This window comes from Mercenaria mercenaria, chromosome 10, assembly GCF_021730395.1.
Source record: "Mercenaria mercenaria strain notata chromosome 10, MADL_Memer_1, whole genome shotgun sequence".
In the NCBI taxonomy this organism is placed as follows: Eukaryota; Metazoa; Mollusca; class Bivalvia; order Venerida; family Veneridae; genus Mercenaria; species Mercenaria mercenaria.
Genome location: NC_069370.1, coordinates 47,491,760 through 47,515,851, shown reverse-complemented (window position 1 = coordinate 47,515,851; position 24,092 = coordinate 47,491,760). Strand labels below are relative to the sequence as shown.

The window sequence follows — 24,092 nt, the reverse complement described above, 5'->3', positions numbered from 1 at the left end:
TGTGCGCCGACGCAGAAACCACTTCCTGTTTTAAAAGTGCAGCAAAAACACGCAAATTTTAAATAACAAGCTTTAATTCTTGTTATGTATGATACAGATAACAGAAAGATGCTGGCTATACAAAACAGTACTTCATTGTTTTGAAGAAACCTTCAAAAATGGTAATTATTCCCCGAATTTGAGCCGTACCTTGCTTTGTTTACGTTTTCACGGGGCACCTGTTTCGTCTTGATTCGAAATTATGCAAACCTACGTAATTAATAAGATTAGGCATTGATCGTTGTGATTTGTAAAAGACAATCTACTATCTTGGAAGGCATTTACTTTGTTTGATGATTTAGTACGTGTTGAAATCCTTTCCAATTAGACGAAAAATACCTGCTAACAGACCACATTTTAACAGTTTTTGATCCAAGGGAAGCAACTCGTAATGTCATACAAAATTGTTGAGATTGTAAGTATTGTTGACTGTGTGGCAGTGAGAGAAAATGTTCAGGCAGACCAGGACATGAACAATGGGTCTCAGACTTTCTAGTGCTCTAACGCCTGAGGCACCAGGTCTCCTCATATTAAAGCATGTTCTGTCCAGTTTATGACGAGTTTTACATTGACTCCAGTGTTCAGTGCTATGTCAAAATTAATCGATCCTTAGATTACTTATGGGATAGGAAACATGGTAAACATGATCTGTGAACTAATAAAGTCATGATCACTGTTATAAGAAATATGGCGGTGTAATAGATCTACCAGCCAACTTTCTGAAAATATAAATACCTTGGGGAGGTTTTCTTGAGGTTAATTTTTTACATGTTAGGCTACACAAGTGTTTGAAAGTCGCTTCAATTTTAGAATTCAGTTTTTCCTAATTGATTCCAGTTAACACTCAAAAATGTGTTATAAGAAAACGTGATTGAACAGTGTTTATAATTTGATACACAGTCTTGTGTTAACTTCTTGCATGTATTTTGGCTGACCTAGTTTAAAAATTGCAAGAACCAGTCTGACGGGTTTAACACATAACATTGTCAATTTTAATGCTTTCAGTCTCCCAAGAATTTAGCTTGTGGTGTTAACAATTTCCTTCAGGCATGATTGCAGTAGATAATTAGTTAACCAAATATATATCTAAAGATGGTAAATTTGTTCATAATTTTCTTGATTGTCAGAGAACATTGGCAGGTATGCATGGCCGGAAAAATGTGTAGCCAGACACTTGTATATTTTCTTCGAAATTTTGTAGTAAAATTCAATACTGTGACATAAACATGAAACATCATAAGTAACTTTGAACTTTGAAAATTTTGTGCCTGTCTTTGCTGTCTACATTTCAAAAGTCAGGCCTAGCTAATATAACATGTTTCAAAATGATAAACAACACACTAGGTCATTAAAGACTCATTTGGGAGAATTCTAGCAGAGACGAGACAAGGAAATGAGTGAACTTTTACACATGGTTCGCACAGGTCCTTGAAAGTCCTTGAATTTGATCCTAAGTCCTTGAAAAGTCCTTGATTTTTTTCTTCCAAAAATCCCCTGAAAAAGTACTTGAATTTTGAAAAAAAAGGTAGAAAAGTCCTTAAATTTTTGCTAAAAACGGGGGTGCAATCGTATTGTAGGGGAAAAATACAAAAAATAAATAATAAATAAGTCAAAACGAGCGAAAAAACGGTGTAAAATAAAAATACATGCACACCCACGGAGGGAACGCTAGTTGAACACCGTTTCGGTACGGAAGTTAGATATGGAATAGCGATTTTCACAACATTAAAATATTATGCGCAAGGTCATTGTAGCGTGACTATCAACAACAACAATGAGTGGCCCAAAAAATAAATGTAGTTTCGCCAATAAATGGCTTACACAGGATGATTATTCATCGTGGTTAAAGAAGTTTAAGTCAGACAAGCATAAGTGTATGTGATAAACTCATTGATGTCGGAACTATGGGAGAAAGTGCGTTGAAATCACACGCGAAAACAAGAAGTGAAGTCCCTTGAGGACAAATTGAAAACTACAAATGTAGTCTTGAGAGCTTGAAAGACTTATAAAAAACATGTACTAAGTATGTATACAGGCAAATATATCTCATAAAAGGTAATCCCATTGAAGATCTCATAAAGGTTAAGATATGCTATTGTAGCTTATGGAAAATAAAACTGTTCTGTGACTTTTCTTTTGTCATAATGCCTTATGAAGAGCCTAAATGGTTTTGTAATTTAAGATTTAAAGCGATTAAAATAGTCCTTGAAAATCAATAAAAAGTCCTTAAAAAGTCCTTGAAAAGTCCTTGAATTTTTTTTGCCAAGTCCTGTATGAACCATGTTTACAGTTTCATAGAGGGGATCAAAAGACAGAACAGGGCTCAAAAACATAAATTAAATTTTCATTGAAGTTTGATAAATATCTAAAAAAAAAAAAAAGAGTATCAAGGTTGCAAAGCATCTAACTGTCTGTCACACAGCACTCTTCTGGGAACCCTCTTCTGGAGACATTCCTTTTTCAACATTTTGGCAAGTTGAATTGCGTCTGCTGACAACTGTTATTACTTGCTTCTCGCATTTTGACAAATTAGAATTTCAATGACTAATTGAGAGTTTTATCTTTCAGAAATGTCCGGGAAACAACTGTATGATGGTATGAAACAGGATTGTACCTGACTGGAGATAAAGTGCTTTGATGAGAGTATGTTAGCTGGCTGTTACTATGGATATAAATGGGAAGATGGAAAATTGTATAAACACTAAGACTTTCCGGAATGGATAATTCCGGTTTTGTGTCCTTAAATTTTAGTATGAATGTTGCGAACAGTCAAGCACAGTCAACAAGTCAGATTTTGCAACAGTTACCAGGTATACAGCAATTGTTTACCCAGAATGCACCTGTTAAACCATCTGGTGCCCCACAGAATGTCATCCAACAAGCAATTTTACCAGTCAACAATCCACAACAGGCTGGGAACCAAACTGTCATGGCTTCTCAGACTGGTTTGCAGTTTGTTGGGCAACCAGCACCTGGCTTTTTGGGTCAGCAGCAACAACAGCAACATTTGTTGGCACAGCATGCTGCAGCCCAGCAAATGTTAGGTAAGTCTTTCATAGTTTCTAAGAATGTCTTACCGTTACTCCTACAAAAAATGATAAGTGTTATAATTGATCTGAAGTACTGACAGTTTTAACTGGATTTTGATATTACCAATTTTTATAGGATGTTCAAGAATACTAGTAGATATGTCAGGGTTCAAAATACGTTAAGATGATAAAAAGAGCACATATATGTAGCAATAGAATGATTACTTTTAAGGCTACCAAAATTTAAACAATTTTGATAAACTTATGAAAGCAATTGTTTAGCATCATTGTGTTATAACTTAAGGTCAGCTATCAGTCTTCCGTTAGAAATAATTAGACAAACCATCCTTACAGTTAGGCCTTACAGTGACACTTTTGTTTTGGCTAAAGGTCTTTGTAGTTTATTAGTATCTCTTTTTTTCAGGTCCTAGGGGTGTGTACACTGCCAACTACCAGTTAATGCCCAGAAACTACACCCTTGTAAATCAAGGAGTACAAGGTGCAGGAGTTGCTGTACAACTGAGTCCCCAGCAAATTGGAACCAACATTGGAACAGCCACACTCTCACCACTAGAACAGCAACAACAGTTCTTGCAGTCAGCAGGGTTCGATCCCCAGATAGCAGCTCTGCACCAAAATCAGCAACAGATAGCTTTTCAGAATGCTAATGGCCAGCTTATGATCCAAAGTCCCACACAGCAGTTAATGCTTCAGAGTCCAAACCAACAGTTTGCATTGCAAAGCCCTACACAGCAATTTACCATTCAAAATCAAAACCAGTTTGCAGTTCAGAGCCCAAGCATTGCTCAGTTTACACCTCAGCAACAGCTGTTGTCAAATGGTCAAGGTAACAATGTTTTAGTTCAAGGCCAAAATGGTGGAATGATTCTACAAAGTGAAAATTTTATGGCCCAAGGACTTAATCAGAATGTGTTCATGCAAAACCCAAGCATTGTTCAAAATGTTAACCAACAGATCTATGGAAATGCCCAGAATATCTTGACGAATCAAATTCCTGGACTACTTTCTCAGCCACAGGTAATAACCAATCAGAATATGGGCATACTATCTGTCAACCAATCACCAACTGGAAATGGAAACCTAGACAATCTTACAAAAGCCAATTCTCAAAGTAATAATTCTGGAATAACCAATCAACAAATGCAACTTCTAGCACAGATAGCAAATCATGGTGGTACGGAACTGAGCCAGAATTTGCAAAACCAACAAAATATGGCAAATTCATCGAACCCTAACCAGTCTTTGCCTAGTTTTGGACATTTTCTTCTGCATCACCATATGCAGAGTTTGCCACACCCTTTCCTACAAAATCTTGGAATAAACTCGGTTGGTTCACAGCAGGCAGTAGTAACTAATGCTGCTTCTGACCAAAATATTACTAGAAATCTTATTGGTGCTTCAAGTCAAACTGCCACATTATTGGCCAATCAGTGTGTTCCTAACTTAAGTTCAAATGATAATAGTATGCAAATTAAGACAGTTAGTGATAATAATATCAATGCTGAATTTAATAACTGGAATATAGAACAGTTCTCAAATCAGTCTCGGGTTGTGAACAATGTCTCTTCAACAGGTGTACAGAGTTTGCAAACCAAACAAGTTAAAGGTGTAGAGTTGAAGCCTGGTGTTCAAAAACTGTGTTCCTCAAAGCCTTCAAGTACTATAACAACATCTAATGCAATATCAACAGGTGTTGTCACAACACTTTCAAATGTGCTGTCAAGAGCAACAATGCCATTGAAGGTATGCACAAACGAAGGAAAAGGAAACATTACATTACAAAATGCTGGTGTCTCTGACACCTTCAAACAAAACGTTATTCAAGATCTGAAACCACAATCAGACTTGGGATCACCGAATAAACTGAATGGATCTGAACAAAATACAATTATGGTGCCATATGGATGGGTGAGAGCATTAGAAGGAGATTCCATTGTATATTATAGGTGAGTCTGTAACATTATAAAAAACACAAATTAATGAAGGATTACAACTTGATTCTGAAGTTAAAGTGTCAGAAAACAATGGCACAAACAGATCAGATGGTGAAATTGACATTGTTTAAGAAAAATGGGTACTTAAGAAGCAGTAGTCTGGTACAATATTCCAAAATGATATAAAATACAAAAAGGAGTTCTTATAAAAATTATTCTTTTTTTCCCATTTATTCCAGTGACATATGTAGTACTAGCATGTTTCTGATGTTCACTGGATCCATAATATATATCCATTTGCTGGAGATTCTACTTAACCTGTAGCTTTGGTGGAGAAGTTATATAAATGAATACCGGTAACAGCTACCACCAGTATTTCATTCTTATTTCAGTTGAATCTTTTTCTGTCTGTATCATTATTTTTGCCTACAAGACCACAAAGTGATTAAGATGAGCTGTTGTGATCACCATATGTCTCTGGTTGTCAAATCGTTTGTCATGCGTCAACAGCTGTTAACACTCTAGAGATTACAATTTTAGACTTCCATTACCATGGTGTATGTCTTAATTAAATCTCAGAAGAATATGATTCTGGGTTATCCTGGGTTAAAAAAGTGGGTCTCTAGGTCAAATAGTAGTTAAACTAAATTGTTAATACCCTAGAGACCACAGTCTAGGTCATGTTCAAAACTGTGCCAATTTAATGGTTTGAACTTGGTCTTTAGGCCAAATTATAGAAACACATTAACACTCGAGAGGTCACATTTTCTACCTGATTTTAACTTAGAGTATTTTCGATTATAAAGTCCTGCTTAAGTTGGAAAATCTGTCATCTGGAATAAAATGATTGGTCTCTAAATAAATCTTGAAACTACCTTGTTTATACTACAGTGTACATGCACCACATTGGGTACATAGTTGCATGAAACCTGGTCAGAATATTTGTCTTTATGAAATCTAGGTCAAGTTTGAAACTTGGTCATCTAAGGTCAAACCAGACTTCACTACTCTCTGATCTTTTTAAAACTTTCTCTAAATGTTTACCTTAATGAAAAGAAGACTGTGTCACACAATTTTAAATACTAGATTACTTCCTACATGTAGGTCAAGTCTCGACATTGTAGAAGTCGCATTTCTGTACATAAAATATTGTCTAAATGTTCTGTTTAACGAGATCAAAGGCAGGTTTGAAATTTGCTCATTTAAGGTCAGATCATTAACAAAAATGATCACATGAGATGCTACATCTTCTACAATCTTAGCAGAATGTTTGTCTTAATAAAATAATAAAATTTAGATCTGATCTGGAACTGGGTCGTCTATGACCTAATGATTATATTGCCAATTTTACTGCTGTGGCCAGTCTGTTATGTTGGACTCTGTTCTTTTTTAGCTCACCTGTCACAAAGTGACAAGGTGAGCTTTTGTGATCGCACGGTGTCCGTCGTCCGTTGTCCGTCCGTCCGTGCGTGCGTGCGTGCGTCCGTGCGTCCGTAAACTTTTGCTTGTGACCACTCTAGAGGTCACATTTTTCATGGGATCTTTATGAAAGTTGGTCAGAATGTTCATCTTGATGATATCTAGGTCAAGTTCGAAACTGGGTCATGTGCCTTCAAAAACTAGGTCAGTAGGTCTAAAAATAGAAAAACCTTGTGACCTCTCTAGAGGCCATATATTTCACAAGATCTTCGTGAAAATTGGTCAGAATGTTCAACTTGATGATATCTAGGTCAAGTTCGAAACTGGGTCATGTGCCTTCAAAAACTAGGTCAGTAGGTCTAAAAATAAAAAAACCTTGTGACCTCTCTAGAGGCCATATATTTCAAAGATCTTCATGAAAATTGGTCAGAACGTTCATCTTGATGATATCTAGGTCAAGTTCGAAACCGGGTCACGTGCCTTCAAAAACTAGGTCAGTAGGTCAAATAATAGAAAAACCTTGTGACCTCTCTAAAGGCCACATTTTTCATGGGATCTGTATGAAAGTTGGTCTGAATGTTCATCTTGATGATATCTAGATCAGGTTCGAAACTGGGTCACGTGCGGTTAAAAACTAGGTCAGTAGGTCTAAAAATAGAAAAACCTTGTGACCTCTCTAGAGGCCATACATTTCATGAGATCTTCATGAAAGTTGGTCAAAATGTTCATCTTGATGATATCTAGGTCAAGTTCGAAACTGGGTCACGTGCCTTCAAAAACTAGGTCAGTAGGTCATATAATAGAAAAACCTTGTGACCTCTCTAAAGGTCACATTTTTCATGGGATCTGTATGAAAGTTGGTCTGAATGTTCATCTTGATGATATCTAGGTCAGTTTCGAAAGTGGGTCACGTGCCATCAAAAACTAGGTCAGTAGGTCAAATAATAGAGAAACCTTGTGACCTCTCTAAAGGCTATATTTTTCATGGGATCTGTATGAAAGTTGGTCTGAATGTTCATCTTGATGATATCTAGGTCAAGTTTGAAACTGGGTCATGTGCCTTCAAAAACTAGGTCAGTAGGTCTAAAAATAGAAAAACCTTGTGACCTCTCTAGAGGCCATACTTGTGAATGGATCTCCATAAAAATTGGTCAGAATGTTCACCTTGATGATATCTAGGTCAAGTTTGAAACTGGATCACGTGCCTTAAAAAACTAGGTCAGTAGGTCAAATAATAAAAAAACCTTGTGACCTCTCTAGAGGCCATACTTTTCATGGGATCTGTATGAAAGTTGGTCTGAATGTTCATCTTGATGATATCTAGGTCAAGTTTGAAACTGGGTCAACTGCGGTCAAAAACTAGGTCAGTAGGTCTAAAATTATTAAAATCTTTTGACCTCTCTAGAGGCCATATTTTTCAATGGATCTTCATGAAAATTGATCTGAATGTTCACCTTGATGATATCTAGGTCAGTTTCGAAACTGGGTCATGTGCGGTCAAAAACTAGGCCAGTAGGTATAAAAATAGAAAAACCTTGTGACCTCTCTAGAGGCCATATTTTTCATGAGATCTTCATGAAAATTAGTGAGAATGTTCACCTTGATGATATCTAGATAAAATTCAAAACAGGGTCACGTACCTTCGAAAACTAGGTCAATAGGTCAAATAATAGAAAAACATTGTGACCTCTCTAGAGACCATATTTTTCAATGGATCTTCTTGAAAATTGGTCAGAATTTTTATCTTGATAATATCTAGGTCAAGTTCAAAACTGGGTCACATGAGCTGAAAAACTAGGTCACTATGTCAAATAATAGAAAAAACGATGTCATACTCAAAACTGGGTCATGTGGGAAGAGGTGAGCGATTCAGGACCATCATGGTCCTCTTGTAATATTTTAGGTGAATGATGTGATAAAAGCCTTCTTCCTTTTCTGTTTACAGTCCCACTTGTACTAGACTGACGTCAGCTGAAAGTGTAAGACAGTACTTGGTTACTGATGGAACTTGTAAGTGTGGTCTAGACTGCCCATTTCACATTGAAAAAGTATTTAACTTTAGCAGTGAGGTGATTAGCATCAAATGGACTCCTTCCAGCATAAAGGACACAGGCAATTTATGTAACCATAAAAGAAAATTTTCAGCTGTGTGCCAGACAAGCAGATCTGGCTTAGCTTTGAGACCTGATGTTTCCTTGGTATCAAGCAGTGCAATGATGTCTCCACGTGTCTCTAGCACTGTGCAAGAGAATCAGGGTTTATGTAAGTTGAGCAATAATTCTAGAAGTAATATATTGATTAAATAATGTACAGCAGAACCATGTTTTAACATAATGAAACAGTGCAATTAGGTTTATGATTACAGAACAATTTCACGAGACCACAGCCTGTGTGAATTATATATGCTGTGTATAACCGATTCATATTGTTAATGGTCCTTGTACAGGGGCTGGGCCCATTATACATAAGGTCAAGGTCACCAAGATGTTATACTTAGGTTATTTTTTAAGGTTAAAGTTTTTCAGCAACCTTTGTTTTTCTGTCATATCTTTGTTACTATTGCTTATATCTTACTGTAAGTTCACATAAACATTGTCCAGCTTACAAACAAAGTATGTGCAGGGGCTGGGCCCATTATGCCTAAGGTCAAGGTCACCAAGATGTTATACTTTGGTTATTTTTAATGTTAATTGTTTTTCAGCAACCTTTGTTTTTCTGTCATGTCTTTGTTACAGTTGCTTATATCTTACTGTAAGTTCACATAAACATTGTCCAGTATACAAACAAAGTATGTGCAGGGGCTGGGCCCATTATACCTAAGGTCAAGGTCACAAAGTTGTTATACTTGGAATTATTTTCATGTTAAATTTTTTCGAAAGCTTCATTTATAGACATCTCTTTGGTACTTCAAATGATAATGACTTGAAATTAACACTATTTTTTATAATCATTATCTGCATTTGTGGTTACAATCCCCATAACTCTTATTGTATTTTTGACAGAATTATGCCCCTTTCATACTTAAAGTTTTTTGGCAATCTTTGCTTTCTGGATATAACTTTAGTACAATATAAGATAAAGACTTGAAACTTGAAATGTATCTTCATCATCATCATCTTGTGTGGTAACAATCCCCATAACTCTGATTTTTATTTTTGACCAAATTATGCCCCTTTCATACTTAATTTTTTTTTGACAAACTTCGGTTTCTGGACATAACTTTGGTACTATACAAGATAATGACTGGAAACTCAAACTATGTCTTTACCATCATCATCTGCATGTGTGGTAAATCCCAATAACTCTAATTTGTGTTCTTGACAGAATTATGCCCCTTGGTGTATCTTCCTTTTAAAGTAGAGACCTGTCTCTTATTGAGACATATATTCATTTTACTGTCAAATCGCCGAATAGTGGAGCGCGCTGTCTTATGGACAGCTCTTGTTACTTTATCAAAATATATGTATGAAATATAGGACAAGTTTGAAACTGGTTTGCTTGCGGTCAAAAACTAGGTCACTAGGTCAAATCATAGAAAAACCTTGTTATCACTTTAGAGGCCACACTTCCTGTTTGATCTTAAAACTTTGTCAGAATGTTCGTCTCTCTATGAAATCTAGGTCTAGTTTAAAACTGTTTTACATAAGGTCAGAAATTACAATGTAGGTCACTTGGTCAAATTATGGAAAGACCCTGTTAACACTCTAGAGGTCATATTTTATATTTGGTCATCAAAAACTTTGTCAGAATGTTTGTCTGCATGAAATCTAGCTTGTTTATTCTTGAAGAAGGTTAGTTTCATTTTCAAAGTCTTTAGTTTTATGCAAATTGTTTCATTGAAGCATCATTACAATGCAAAGACCTTTTTACAGTATGTAAAATTTTCTTTTTTTCAGACACAAGCAATAAAAAACAAAAAATGGACAATATGAATGAAAACAATGAACTAAAGGCAGAAAATTTTACCACTGACATGGAAAAGAAACAGAAATCTGCAAGTTCACTTGAGTTGTCTAATCAGACTGTTACTGGTGTTAATAGTAATAATGTAGTGGTTAGGAAATCAGACGATAGATTTAAAGACAATACTGCAAAACAGATGATCTCTGATAATATTGTGAGTACAAGTTTAGTAGAAAGTAGTGCTCTCTATATAGATACTGATGAATGTAAACCAGCAGATGTAACAACAGCAGAAAATGAGAAGTGTTCAATAAAGGAAAGTATTCAAGCTTGTAACACAGGTGATAAAGGAGAAAATGAAGTGGTTAAAACATCTATAAATCTTCTGAAGACCATTCCAAAGCTGCCTCTTACCCAGAATAGTAGTGGAATAAAGACAGATGGTTTATCACCACTAAGAGTAGAAAATGCTAGTGTTAACAGTAATATATCCAAGAACATTGAGGGGAAAGTTTCAGCTTCAGAAGCAGTGAAAAATGAATTGGTACCTTCGTCTGTAAGTAGTCTTCATCTGACCCAACAGGTTGTACAGTCTTCAAGTGCGGGATTGAAATCGCCAGTGCATCTAAAATCAAACACTGAAAAAAAAGTGTCTCCATCAAAGTCTAAGAGTCCTGTGAGGTCTCGGTCAAGATCATCGGCAAGTTCAAGGTTACCATCTGATCTTTCATCACCTGGGTCAGAAAGAAATAGTTCATCTAGATGCTCTGATAGGTCATTGTCGCCAAGAAATGACCATGGCTTTTCTGCAGAAATGTTTACTCATTTTATGAACTTTTGTGGTGTGAATCCGTCAGATCTGCCTCCAGTTTTTCAGCAAAATTTCATTAGAGTTCCTAGTGCAAGTCCATCAGGTAAGAGTCCAACGGTGCAAGCAAGTGTTCCACAAATACATAATACAAGAAAATCAGATAGGCTGAAGTTACCTGTATTACCACCAAATCCTTTGACACCCTTCCAAGCAAATGTTCTTGCAAATTTGCATAAACTGTCTAGTCCTCCAAATCAACAAGTGTTCCCTCCATTTAATTTGCCAGGACTTCCAGGAAATGTCCATGGTGGCTATCAGCATGGTGCTAGTGTGAATTCAAAAGGCAGCTCTTTGACAGCAGCAAATGTCCGCCCATTCTCCCATAATCAAGGACCAGGCTTTCCATTTAGTTCAATGTTTTCAACTTTAGGGGGAACACATCCGCAGATGTCAAATTTTGTGTGGTTAAGTCCAGATGGAAAAAGTAAAAACAAGAAAGGAAGGAATAAGAAAGTTGATTGCGAAAAAATGGAAGATCTCTTTGACAGTAATGTTCCACCACCGAATGTTGATGTAAGTCAGTTGAAAGATAAAGGTCATGGTCCAATTCCAAAGCAGAAAATAGCATCTTTTCTAGAAAATCCAACAGAGTTTTTGAAACAGCAAACAGAACTTGTCAATAATTCGATGTCATCTACATGCTCAAGTCCTGCTGTTGAAGGCAAAAGATCTGAAAATGTCGAACAGGCTGATGGTGAGAAAACAAGGTCAGATTCAGCTTGCTCGGATAGACTAAACAGTCCATTTAGACCAGAAAAAGAAGTTTTTGACAAAGAAACTGCAAAAGTATTGAAACCAGCAGAAAATGTGGTTGAGTCTTCTAAAGTCTCATCAGAAAATGTTGAAGATAATTTTGTTATTGCATCTACCAGACAAGATGTTACTCTCTCAAATGAATGTATAGTCTCAAAAGAATTGACAGTCATACAGTCTGCCCCTGTTGCAAGTGCCCCACCGACGCCCACAACTGTGGTTCATCACACACCTGGATCTTTGTCTTGCCACCAGATGTCACTTATAAAGGCTAGACAACATTCTCTTGGTTTGAAAGATTGCAAACAGGATGTACCACAGGGGAGTCTACTGAATCCAATAGCAGCTATTCTAAATGATCCAAAGATAGGTCAGGTGTTCCAACAGATGTTTCCTGAGGCAGTACAAGAGGCTCTAATGCAATCCCTTGATCTACCAAGAACAAGTATTCCAGCTGTTGGGGGTCAGAGCCAAGTGCTGTCTCACCCTGCAACATTAGGCACCTCAAAAACATCCAGTGCACCTATGATACCTAACCTAATAACTACACCATCAACTCTTCCCCAAACAAATACTGGCATGATGCCTATGGCAGTGCAGAGACCAAGTTTTCCTATCCAGGAATTGCTTAGTAACTTGTCACAAGGTGAATTCCCTGCAAGCTCATTGTTATCAGCAGCAGCAAAGGCACAAATTGCCCAACAGAATCACCTTAGCATGCTTATGGCCCATCATCTTGGACCTTTATCAAATAACATGTTACCTTTACAGAACCAGACTGTCTCATCGGCACTGTGCCATGGTACAAATACCATTCAAACTTCTTCAGTTTCTGCTGCAGAAAGCCATATGTTACCACTGCCGGTATCTTCTGTACTTGGGAAAACATCAGTGAACAATGTAACTGCGAATGCAAATGTCCCCGTCAACTCTACAGACAAACCAAAACCAAAATCAGGTGCCCCAAAAATTTCAGAACTTTTAAATAGAAATGATTCCAATAAGCAGAGTGGGCGCCATGAGGTTGAAATGTTCAATTTAATCCAGCAGTTACAAAAACAAGGAACATCAAGCCATATTCCAATACCAGAAATGGTTAAAATGGCTCATTTAGGACAAGCATTGCCACCTCAGCCCCCAGTACATAATCTCGCTAATCCAAGTGTAACAACAGAGAACATGAATAGCTCAACATTAGTTGCACCAGTTGTTAGTGCCATGCCCGGTGGCCAGCATACACCCTTGATTGATGCACAGTTGTTGCAAATGTACAATGCACTTGGATTTCCTTTACAAAATGTTACTCCGCAGAAACAACAGTTAAGTGCATCTGACACACAGTTACATGCCCCTGACATGTGTGTAGACACAGCTGCTTCAAATACCACATTGAATCAACTTATGAACAGTCAGCCAAATTCCTCATCTGTTTCAAGCTTACCTCTATTGTTACGACAACAAGACCACGGCAATAGTGCAGTTTCAAATATGCAAAATTTTGTTCCATTACTTGGAAATTCCAATGGTCCTGCACAAATGTTAAATCTTCAAGGTATCCACAATCCTTCAAATATCAATGAAATTTTACAACAGCATACATCATTTGGTCATTCTGCACCACATAACAGTGGTGTTCATTTGCAGCCATCAAACCAGTCTGTTAGTATACCTAACTCAGTTGCTGATGCATCTCATAATCCCCTTCTTATTGGCAATCCAATGGCAATGAACTCAAATGCACAGGCAGTGATGAACATGTTGAATATTCAGCAGTCCATTGGAAATGGAACAAACCTTACTGCCATGCAGCTACAGACGTTACAGCTGCAGCAGCAGCTACTGCAGCAGTTGCAACAAGTACAGGGGATGCAGAGTCTAATTAGCCAGTACAATCTGCAGAACATTGCTGTAAATAACAATGCTACAGTTGAAAGGAGGCAGACAAATAATGTAGCCAATGCAAACAGTGATGTTGTTGTGACAGAACCATCTAGAAATGATATTGCCGATCAGTCTGTTGCTGCAGCTATGCCAAATGTAGAAGTTTGTGTATCTTCTTCTGTTGAGGCTAACAATGTAAACACTGGGCCGTTGCCAATGGTTTCAGGAGGTACAGAAGAGGTCACACTCAGAAGATCTAACACTGTACGAGTCATTGCGGCTGCAGACACAACAGAAGATTGCAGCTCAACAACAAGAACTGTTGATATAGGCACAGAAACAGATGCAATTGATGAAGACAATTCTGAACTTCAGTCTGAATATGAAGATGATCTTGATGAGAACACAAGTAATGCATCACCCTCTGATATGGAATCAGATCCTGGTGAAATTACATTAATAAAAGCTGTATCTAGCAATACTTTGCCACCAGCTACTTTGCCTGTTTCAAAAACATCAAATTTGAATACCTGTTTAGCAATAGCGACCCAGAAAGGTACAACAAGATCAAGCGAACTAGAGTCCAGGTTGCTTGGAGAAAAATCTAGCCTTGCTAGAAGTCAAAATTTGGCTGCAGAGTTAACAAAGCCTTCTGGCAATGAATTAAAATTAAAGATAAAGCGAAAACGATTATTAGAATGCTCCGTTGAAAGAGCTGTTGAAGCAGCGAAGAAGATGAAAAGTAAAGAAAGGAGAGAAGAGCAAATTTACTTTGAGAAAAAGGAATTACGATCATCAACATTAGCTGCTACAAAAGCATCATCTTCTCTGGCAGCAGTAATAAGTAAAGGGAAAGATGCAAGTAGAATGAAAGAAATGCAGGTTGAGGCAAAATCTGACATTAAACAGGTACCATGTGATGGTGATCCTAAACCATCGTGCTCAAATGAAGATATTGTTGCAAAAGAAATCCAGAAGAAAACTCAAGTCTCTAATGAATATCTTGAATGTGATTCATCAGTTGATTCTGATAACAGCTCACAGACTTTAGATATTACAAACAACACTACAGAATGTGTAAAGAAAGACAATCTCACAAGTCGTATAGCTGCAGCATTGTCAAGTCAGAAAGGTCAGTGGCAGTTGTCATGTCTGAAGAAAAATTTGGCACAGATATGTGAAGGTCCTAAAGAAACACAGACAAGCAGTGAAGGGGATACAGAATTTAATGTAACAGAGATAGGGCAGCAACAGGGGGAACATGTCACTTCTAAAGAAGAGGAAGAAGGTATATTAGCTGTTTTTACATTTTATGTTTCAACATGTTTTTAAGTGTTGATATATATTTTTTGTTACAGATAGTGAGCAAATGAAAAATAAATTCTGTTCTGATACATCATACAACAATCTGAGGCATTTTATAAATTATTGCCCAGATTGAAAGTTTCAACTTGGACCCGATGGTAGCGTTTAGAAGTATGTTGTTGTTTATGTTTCTTTGTATTATTATGGTAATTGATACACGTGACAGCTTTATTAAATTACAGTAACTGTTGGTCAGTCAGAGTGTTTTCACTGGGTTTTCTTAATAGTGGGAGTAAAGTACTATGAATCAAGAAGTCACCAGTTTGAAACCTAAGTATGGTGAATGTTCTCCAGTTTGATTTTGTAAAGGACAGATGTGTCCTTGGTCAATAATTCCTGCAGAGGAATTGTCATTTACTGAAACTTGTTTGTATAGGTTCCAAAATCCATGAATACTTGTTTAAATTTGCTGAACTGAAATGTGGTTGAAAAATGGCATAACATCAATATGGAAACCCTCAATCATTGTTTTGAAAAAGGGGATACATTAGATGGAGCACACTTTTTATGTTTCAGGAAGCTATGAAGGTCATCAGGAACAGCAGTCACTATTATCAAGAGTGTTCAGTACTGGGGACCTTGTATGGGGGCAAATTCGGGGCTTTCCATCTTGGCCCGGCAAACTTGTTGACAACACTGAATCCAAGTGTGGAGATACGATCGAAGGCAAAGTAAGATATTACAATTTAAAAACTATGTATGAAACATGCAGAGTCAATTGAGGTTTATATATAAGATTTAGTTTGGCTCGATTGTGATGAAAGCTTCAAGCTTATATGAATTATTCTTCTCAGAAAGCGTCTTTGCAATCTAGTCGGTAGAAAGTGTTTTTGCAATATACATAGTAGAAATCGCCTGTGTCTAATTTACTCAGAAAGACTCTGTGCTATCTACTCAATAGAAAGCATTTAACCATTCTGTTGGTAGAAAGTGTCTGCCTCATCTACTCATTGGAAAGCTTCTGTCTAATCTACTCAGACTGATTCTGTCCAGTCTTATATTTTGCATCTCTTTGATCTACTCAGTAGGAAGTGTGATTTCTCATCTCTTCAGTCTTAACTTGACAGAAAGAGAAAGCATCTGTCTAATCTACTTACAAAGAGCAGTTTTAACTTGGTAGAAAGCAACTGTCAAATCTGCTCAGTAGGTACTGTACAGTATGATAAATGTTGGGCAAGGCACTATCAAACCCAATAATTGATTTGTTTTACTGACCAATTATTTTTAGCCTTACCCAACATGAAAATCTACTGACCTTCCAAGGAAATATAGGGGTCACCATGTGACCACCTTTCAGCCAAGGGAAATGCTGGATTATTGTGGGAGGTAAAACAAAAATAACTGGAGAACCCTTTGATCTGAGGCTACCATACTTTGTACAGTAATTGCCAGAAGTAGATGAATGCTATTGTGTTTAGGCTCAGTAGGTCATAGACCTTTAAAGTAAAAACTGTTACTGAGTAGATAGTGTCCAAAGTCTGGAAGCTTCCTTGGATGATTGCCTGTGGTCAGTAGATGAAACCTAACCTAAACTGAAATTTTCATAGTGATGGTATATTGTCATAATAATGTATTTGGCTGTTTTGAGCACTAAAGCTCAAGGTCATACTGACAGTTGCTTAGGCAAAACAATAGTGAATGCAATGTGATTTATGTGTCTTACAGTTGTTGAAAATTCAAAATGAGCAAGATATTTCCAGACAGCTATAATACAGTCAAACTTTGTAAAAATTGTTTACTCGAACAAGGATAACGCAAACACCACCATTCGCTCGAGCTCATCATCAGACCCCGGCAATATCCCTATATATATTGTTCGATGGTTTGAACTACAGATAGCTAGAACAAATTTTACCCTTTCCGTCGAGTTTGAGAGAACAAAGTTTCACTGTAGTATTTAATCATTTTAATAATTTATTAAAGGTTAGAATGTATCATATTTTAAGGGTATTATGAGCAGCTAGCTTAGAGTTACCATTTGGATTGTTTATTGCAGGTATTTGTAAAATGGTTTGGTGATAATACGGTGACTCAGGTGGAACCTAATAAACTGAAGACCTTATCTGAAGGGCTAGAAGCACATCATAAAGCAAGAAAAAAACATAGAAGGTAACTGCTGGTCATTTTGTGGTAAATTAATTCATTAAAGGTGTTTTGTAAATGTCAAGAAGGAAAAAGAATTTTGTTTATCAGATGCATTCAGGTGGAAACATTATAAACAGTTTAATTTTTCTTTTGCAGTAATTTTACACTCTTGTTAAGGAAAAATGGGACATATTACTTGATTGTGTGCCTGTCTGTCTGTCCGTCTGTCATATTTCATTTGTAGAGCATAGTCGAAAGAGAAGCCATTCAAGATACTGACTTTAAACTTTACATATAGGTAGTGGGTAATGAGACATGTGCAGAGATCATAAACGGTGTCAGTAAATCTAAGGTTAAGGTCACAAATTTAGCTCATTTGTCATATCTGACATCATATTTTTACATGTTTCATGTGTTTAACAGTTTTGCAGTCACTTAGATTTGCACTTGACTGTCCATCTGCCTAGCTTTGTGTTGGGCATATCTCAAGAAGTATTTGACCTAGAGTCATCCAACCTTACAGGACTGTTATTCAGCATGTGAAGTTTTACACCTGGGGTTTCGTAAGAGATATCACTCAGTCAAACCAGAGTTATGGCCCTTGACTTAGTCAAAAGTATGCATAGTGTTTGTGTTGCACATATCTTAAAACGTATTTGATTTAGGGTCATGAAGCACCATAGGAGTTTAATTCAGCATTTGAAGTTGTGCACCTGGGGCTTTGTCTGTTTTTTTAGCTCACCTGTCACATAGTGACAAGGTGAGCTTTTGTGATCACCCTTCGTCCGTCGTCCGTCGTGTGTCCGTGCGTCTCGTGCGTCCGTGCGTCCGTCAACAATTTCTTGTCTGCACGATAGTGGTTTCATTTATGATTTTATTTTAACCAAACTTGCACACAACTTGTATCACCATAAGATCACGGTTCCTTTCTTGAACTGGCCAGATCCCATTATGGGTTCCAGAGTTATGGCCCCTGAAAGGGCCAAAATTAGCTATTTTGACCTTGTCTGCACAATAGCAGCTTTATTTATGATTTGATTTTTACCAAACTGGCACACAACTTGTATCACCATAAGATCTTAGTTCCTTTCTTGAACTGGCCAGATTCCATTATGGGTTCCAGAGTTATGGCCCCTGAAAGGGCCAAAATTAGCTATTTTGACCTTGTCTGCACAATAGCAGCTTCATTTATGATTTTATTTTAACCAAACTTGCACACAACTTGTATCACCATATGATCTTGGTTCCTTTCTTGAACTGGCCAGATTCCATTATGGGTTCCAGAGTGATGGCCCCTGAAAGGGCCAGAATTAGCTATTTTGACCTTGTCTGCACAATAGCAGCTTCATTTATAATTTGAATTTAATCAAACTTGCACAAAACTTGTGTCACCATAAGATCTCGGTTCCTTTCTTGAACCGGCCAGATCCCGTAATGGGTTCCAGAGTTATGGCCCCTGAAAGGCCAAAATTAGCTATTTTGACCTTGTCTGCACAATAGCAGCTTCATTTATGATTTGATTTTAACCAAACTTGCACACAACTTGTATCACCACAAGATCTTGCTTCCTTTCTTCAACTGGCCAGATTCCTTCATGGGTTCCAGAGTTATGGCCCCTTGAAGGTCCAAAATTGGCTATTTTGGCTTTTGCAGCCATATAGAGACTTCATTTATGGTTTTATTTGATACAAACTTCCAAAATACCTTCAACAACAAGAAATCTTGGATTCCATGACAAATCAGATCCAATCATAGGTTCCAGAGTTATTTTATATCTGACTACCTCCCCTGATTGTAATCAAAATGGATTTATATCAGTAAGTACTTACAGGACTTATTTGAAATTTCATTATTGTTATTAGTTGGACTGAGACAATGAGGGTAGATAACTATGGACTGATTTTATGTCAAATTACCTCCCTTTATTTCAAATTAAAATTGTTATATCTCCATAACTAATGAAGATACTGATCTGAAATTTCATTTATGTCAACAGATTTATTTGGCAGATCCTTCTTTTGTCCACTTACAATATTTTATTTTTTTATAGCTTATTTTTAGTAACTTTTTTTATTATTGGCCGTAGGGAAAACACGAGACCAGTTTTCTGTGGTACAACATGGATGGTACCTCCAATTTTTAGGTTTATTTTAACATATCTATACCTTGTAAGATTTTTTTTTCTTTTTGGTTAAATTTCTTCCCTTTGTTGTTCCTGTCCTTTGGACTTAGATATTTTTTCTGAGGACCTTCTTGTCCTCAGGTGCAATGATAACAGGTGAGCGATATAGGGCCATCATGGCCCTCTTGTTTTTTTTTTGGTCAGGCAAGAGTTATGACCCTTGATTTAGTAAATAATATGCATAAAGGGTATACAAGTTTGTGTTACATGTATCACAAAAGTATTTGACTTACAATCATAGAACTTTAGAGGATTGTTATATAGCATTAGAAAGTTGCGCATCTGCTGTTCTGTTTGGGATAACACTCTGTTAGACCAGAGTTATGGTCCTTGACTTAGTGAAAAATACACATGAAGTGCTTAAAAGTAGTATATCTTAAAAGTATTTCACCTAGAGTCATGAAACCACTAACAGTGACAGGAAGTTTGGGCACCAGTGTCCTGTGGACACACATCTAGTTGCAAAACTCGGTTATCGTGACACATAATGAAATGTTACTTATGTATTTTCATGGCTAAATTTTAGGGGAAGGAAAATGAACAGTAACTTGGAGCAAGCTATACAGCAAGCCATGGCTGAGCTAGACAAGAAAACAGCGTCAACAGCTGTTCAGTGTAAAAACGAGCTAGACAAGAAAGCAACTTCAACTGCTGTTCAGTGTAAACATGAGCTGGACAAGAAAACATCAGCAGCTGTGATGTGTAAACAAGAGCTAGACAAGAAGACAGCTTCAACAGCAGTTCAGTGTAAACAGGATTTAGACAAGAAGACATCTGCAGCAGCTGTTCAGTGTAAACAAATGAATAAATCTGACAAAATAATGAAACAAGTGAAAGTTAAACAGAAGAAGTAGATGAATGGGATGAAGACATCATTTGGAACGAGAGAGACTAAAATACACCGTGAAAATTATGTTATGGAAATAATTGGTTTCTTTGAAAGTTGCTGTTACAATAGCATTGGGTTGTATCTGTGAAAGTATATTTGTTAAATGCAGACATTTATATCACTGTTACTTTTATTTTCAAGTTTTATTGCTGTGCTATTTGCCCTTGAAACTTACTGGAAATGGATTTTACGTGAAGTTGTAGGTGAATGTCTTATTAAAGGTTAAAAAGTGATGTTTAATGTGAATGTTTTTAAGAAACAAAGTGTGTAAAATGTTGCACATTAAATTTGTTAGCTTCTACAATCAACTTGAATGTATTACTGCCGAGCTTTTGTAAATTAACATTTTTCATCAATTGTTTTAATTGAACTATGTACTTGTAGTTAAATGCAGTACAATTATGTGCATATTTTTTCTTGCACAAAATGATTTTTTTTTTTTCAAATGACACCAGTAATGCAAGTTTGTTATTGTAGACGTTATTATATCACTAAAAAGTGCCAGATTGGCAGTTTTATTAAAGGCTTAGGGTTCTCATGGAAATATATATAATATAAACCAGATTTACAGAATTTCTGTAGGTGTTTAATATTACTTACGACGTTTCTGTGTTTTGAGAAGTTTAATGATAGGAAACTCAGTTATAAACACTGTTGTTTTTTAGTGGTTGTGAAAAATATTTAAGATTATTATTTAGTTAGGTAGAAACTTTTATAATAATGTCACATGATTGTATGGTATATTGCTATCATTTTATTTGTATATACATGCAAAACGGTAGAGTATTTTCTTAGATACAATTCTTTTACTATGTGCCATATTGTTGATTACTTTTATTTACATGTGTAACAGTAGATCTGAATTTGGGCATAAACGTTGTAACTTGTGTGTTAGAGGGTTACAGCATGTTGCATTAAGGTTTAGATTTATTTACAGGTTGGAAGTGTTCAGTGTTACGCAGTTTTGTTTCAATTGTTGTTAAAGGGTTTACCCATGATAGAAAATATGCAATTTAATATATTTTGTGATTAGTTATTTTAATCAAAACTGTTTTAATACGATGTGTTTACTACACAAACTGCATATTTGATGAAATAAATTGTTATGTTTATGGTTGATAATGTTTTTAGGGAAGCAAGGGTAATCTACTTTTTAGCTCTTATATTCTTAAACATGAAACATACATTGACATATATAGTTATATATATATATATATATATATATATTTGTATTTATCTCCATGTTATGTTGGAGAACTAACAGAAAAATTCCCTATTTGTTTATTTTGCAAGAAGTTTTTTTTTATGTTTTGTTGAGTTGTAGTCCAGCAACCGATCTTCTCACAGATTTGTTTATATTGGTGACGTACATCTTTTGTCTTCATTGTGTGCTACTTGTGTTCAAAAAATTTACATTAGACACTTCTGTTTTCAACATTATTTTCTGTTAAACAAGTGCTTATATTGTTTTAAATTGTTTAAAAATCCTTTTTTTTATAAATAGAATATCTCTTACTGTTGACTGCTTTGATGTTAGAGTGCTATTTATATTGCATTACATTAAACTGCCTGAAACCATCAAAAGTATTTGATGTGCTGTTGCATACTTTTGTAATTAAAAGTACAATTATTGTGTTGTTGGTTGCTTCAAACAAACACACCAAATTGCATGTTTGTAGTTCTTCTGGGAACTGATTTGTCTCCCTTGCATTATTAATACCATGTTGCAGTTTGTTCCCGAGTCTTTATATGTGACATTTGGTCGTATTCTGAACTGTACTTTTTCTGCCCATTACTGACACATTTTATCTACTAAGTTTCTTCTTAAATTCGGTCCTATTTTTAATTGAGAGTGTATGAGTTTTTTTATTGTTAATATTTATAATGTCTTTGAATTGATTGTTTGGTAAGTTTTCTCTAGGTATATAACTTTTATGTTCTGTAAATCAATAGATAAAAAATATTTATGTCCCTGAATGGATTTTGATGAAATTTTGATAGCTGAATCATGGAAGGATCAGTTACTAAAAGATATTTTCCATTATTAAAGGTGTTAGCAGAGATGGGTGATCAGATGGTCAATACAGTAGGATTATTATAATAGTAGCTTGATCTGGGATGCTGTATTCAGCTTGAATGGATTTTGCCAGATCGGATCTCACGAGACATGCAAGCGCCATGTGTGATCCATCCTTGCAAAATCAACAAGAGCCAAATACAGCATCCCAGATCAAGCTACTGTTGTAATAACCCTTTTAATTTATACCTCCACCTTTTTGTTTGTTGTTTTATTATCGAACGATATCTTCAATGTTTGTTGATGTTGAAATAGAAATGAGTGAACTTTTTGTGTGTGGTATTTATAGAACTGTATCAGGTCATGAATATTAAATGAAAGTAGTCCAGCAGTATACAATACAAAAGGTACAATATGGAATTTTTGTCTGCCTGTTCATATTTACTTGTGAAATACAGGCCAGATTTTTACAGAATTTATACAGGTATATAATAAAATCTTACACCCACTTTGCTGCTATTTTATTTCATTTCAAGAAGTAACTATCAAACAGACTGCAACAATTTTTTTCTCTTGTTTTGCTTGGATAATTAAGTTGTATGATGATACAGCTTCAAGACTATCTTACAGTTTGAATATTTGAGTGACAGTTTTATGGTCTTCATTGTGTTTTATGTATTTTGTTTTATTATGTGCAGGTTAGTGCTGATTGTTGAAATATTAAGTATTTTATGCTTCTTTATGTGCAATATTTTCAAGATCATTCTTATTTTCTCTTAGTTGATTGTAGTTAGTATAGTATAACTGTTTAACCTTTAACCTGCTGGCTCAAGTGATTCTGCCTTTGCGTCCAGTGCAGACCATGATGAGCCTGCACGGATCATCTCGGTCTATGCTGTTCGCTATTCAGTCAGTAAATTTTCAGTGAACACCCCTTTGAATAATGAGTGGTACTGCCCAAATTGAATGTTGGACCAGTTCATTTTAGAAATTTAGCAGGGTAAAGGTTAAAAAATGTAAATATTGTATGAGTGGTCCATTTATATAACCAGGGAACACAGTGATTTGTTTGGATATTTCTATGACACCTTACTGGCTAAATCAAGAGGCGTAACTCTTTCAGCTTGTACATTAGTATTATCCACTTGAAATTCAATTTATTGAAATTCATAGATGTTAAAAAAACTGTGGCTTACAGCATCAAACACAAATGCTCCAATTTCCTTGATTATTCTATGGCCCATCTCTGTGTGGAATGAATACCGGTGATAACAGTTGAAGAAAGCCATTCATCATCTTATTTATAGATGATGATTATACAATATTTTTAATTTTTGAGAAGTTTATTCATATTGAAATATAAATTAGAAGTTTTTATCAACTGGAACATGATGTGATAATTTAACAAATGATGATAGGATAAGAAGTGTGATGATAATGATGATGATGATGATAACCAGTTGATGATGATGATGGATTAAATATTGATAAGGAGAGTAATACATTGATCACACATTTATCTGTGGTAATGAGTGATGTTGGTTCTTGTGTTTGTAGCAGTAGAAATCGTTTGAACTCTTGTAAACTGACAGATCTGAGTAAAGTTGTAATTTCAAGCTAGTGTAATATTTTGTAGCATGAATGTGGGTTATGATTTAGCATAGGAATGTATTTATTTTTGAATTTTTTTGTCACATGTGCATG

General features: G+C 35.9%; 1 protein-coding gene across 1 annotated transcript; it reads left to right on the top strand.

Annotated features, from left to right (window-relative positions):
• The first annotated feature begins 7 nt into the window (after positions 1 to 7).
• Positions 8 to 23,710, top strand: LOC123561679 (uncharacterized). The gene is made up of 8 exons (XM_045354204.2): positions 8 to 161; positions 2,608 to 3,083; positions 3,493 to 5,035; positions 8,388 to 8,704; positions 10,339 to 15,138; positions 15,732 to 15,886; positions 17,212 to 17,324; positions 20,009 to 23,710. The coding sequence occupies exons 2-8, from the start codon at positions 2,756 to 2,758 to the stop codon at positions 20,334 to 20,336; spliced, it is 7,584 nt and encodes a 2,527-aa protein (XP_045210139.2). The 5' UTR covers positions 8 to 161; positions 2,608 to 2,755; the 3' UTR covers positions 20,337 to 23,710.
• Positions 23,711 to 24,092: the final 382 nt, after the last annotated feature.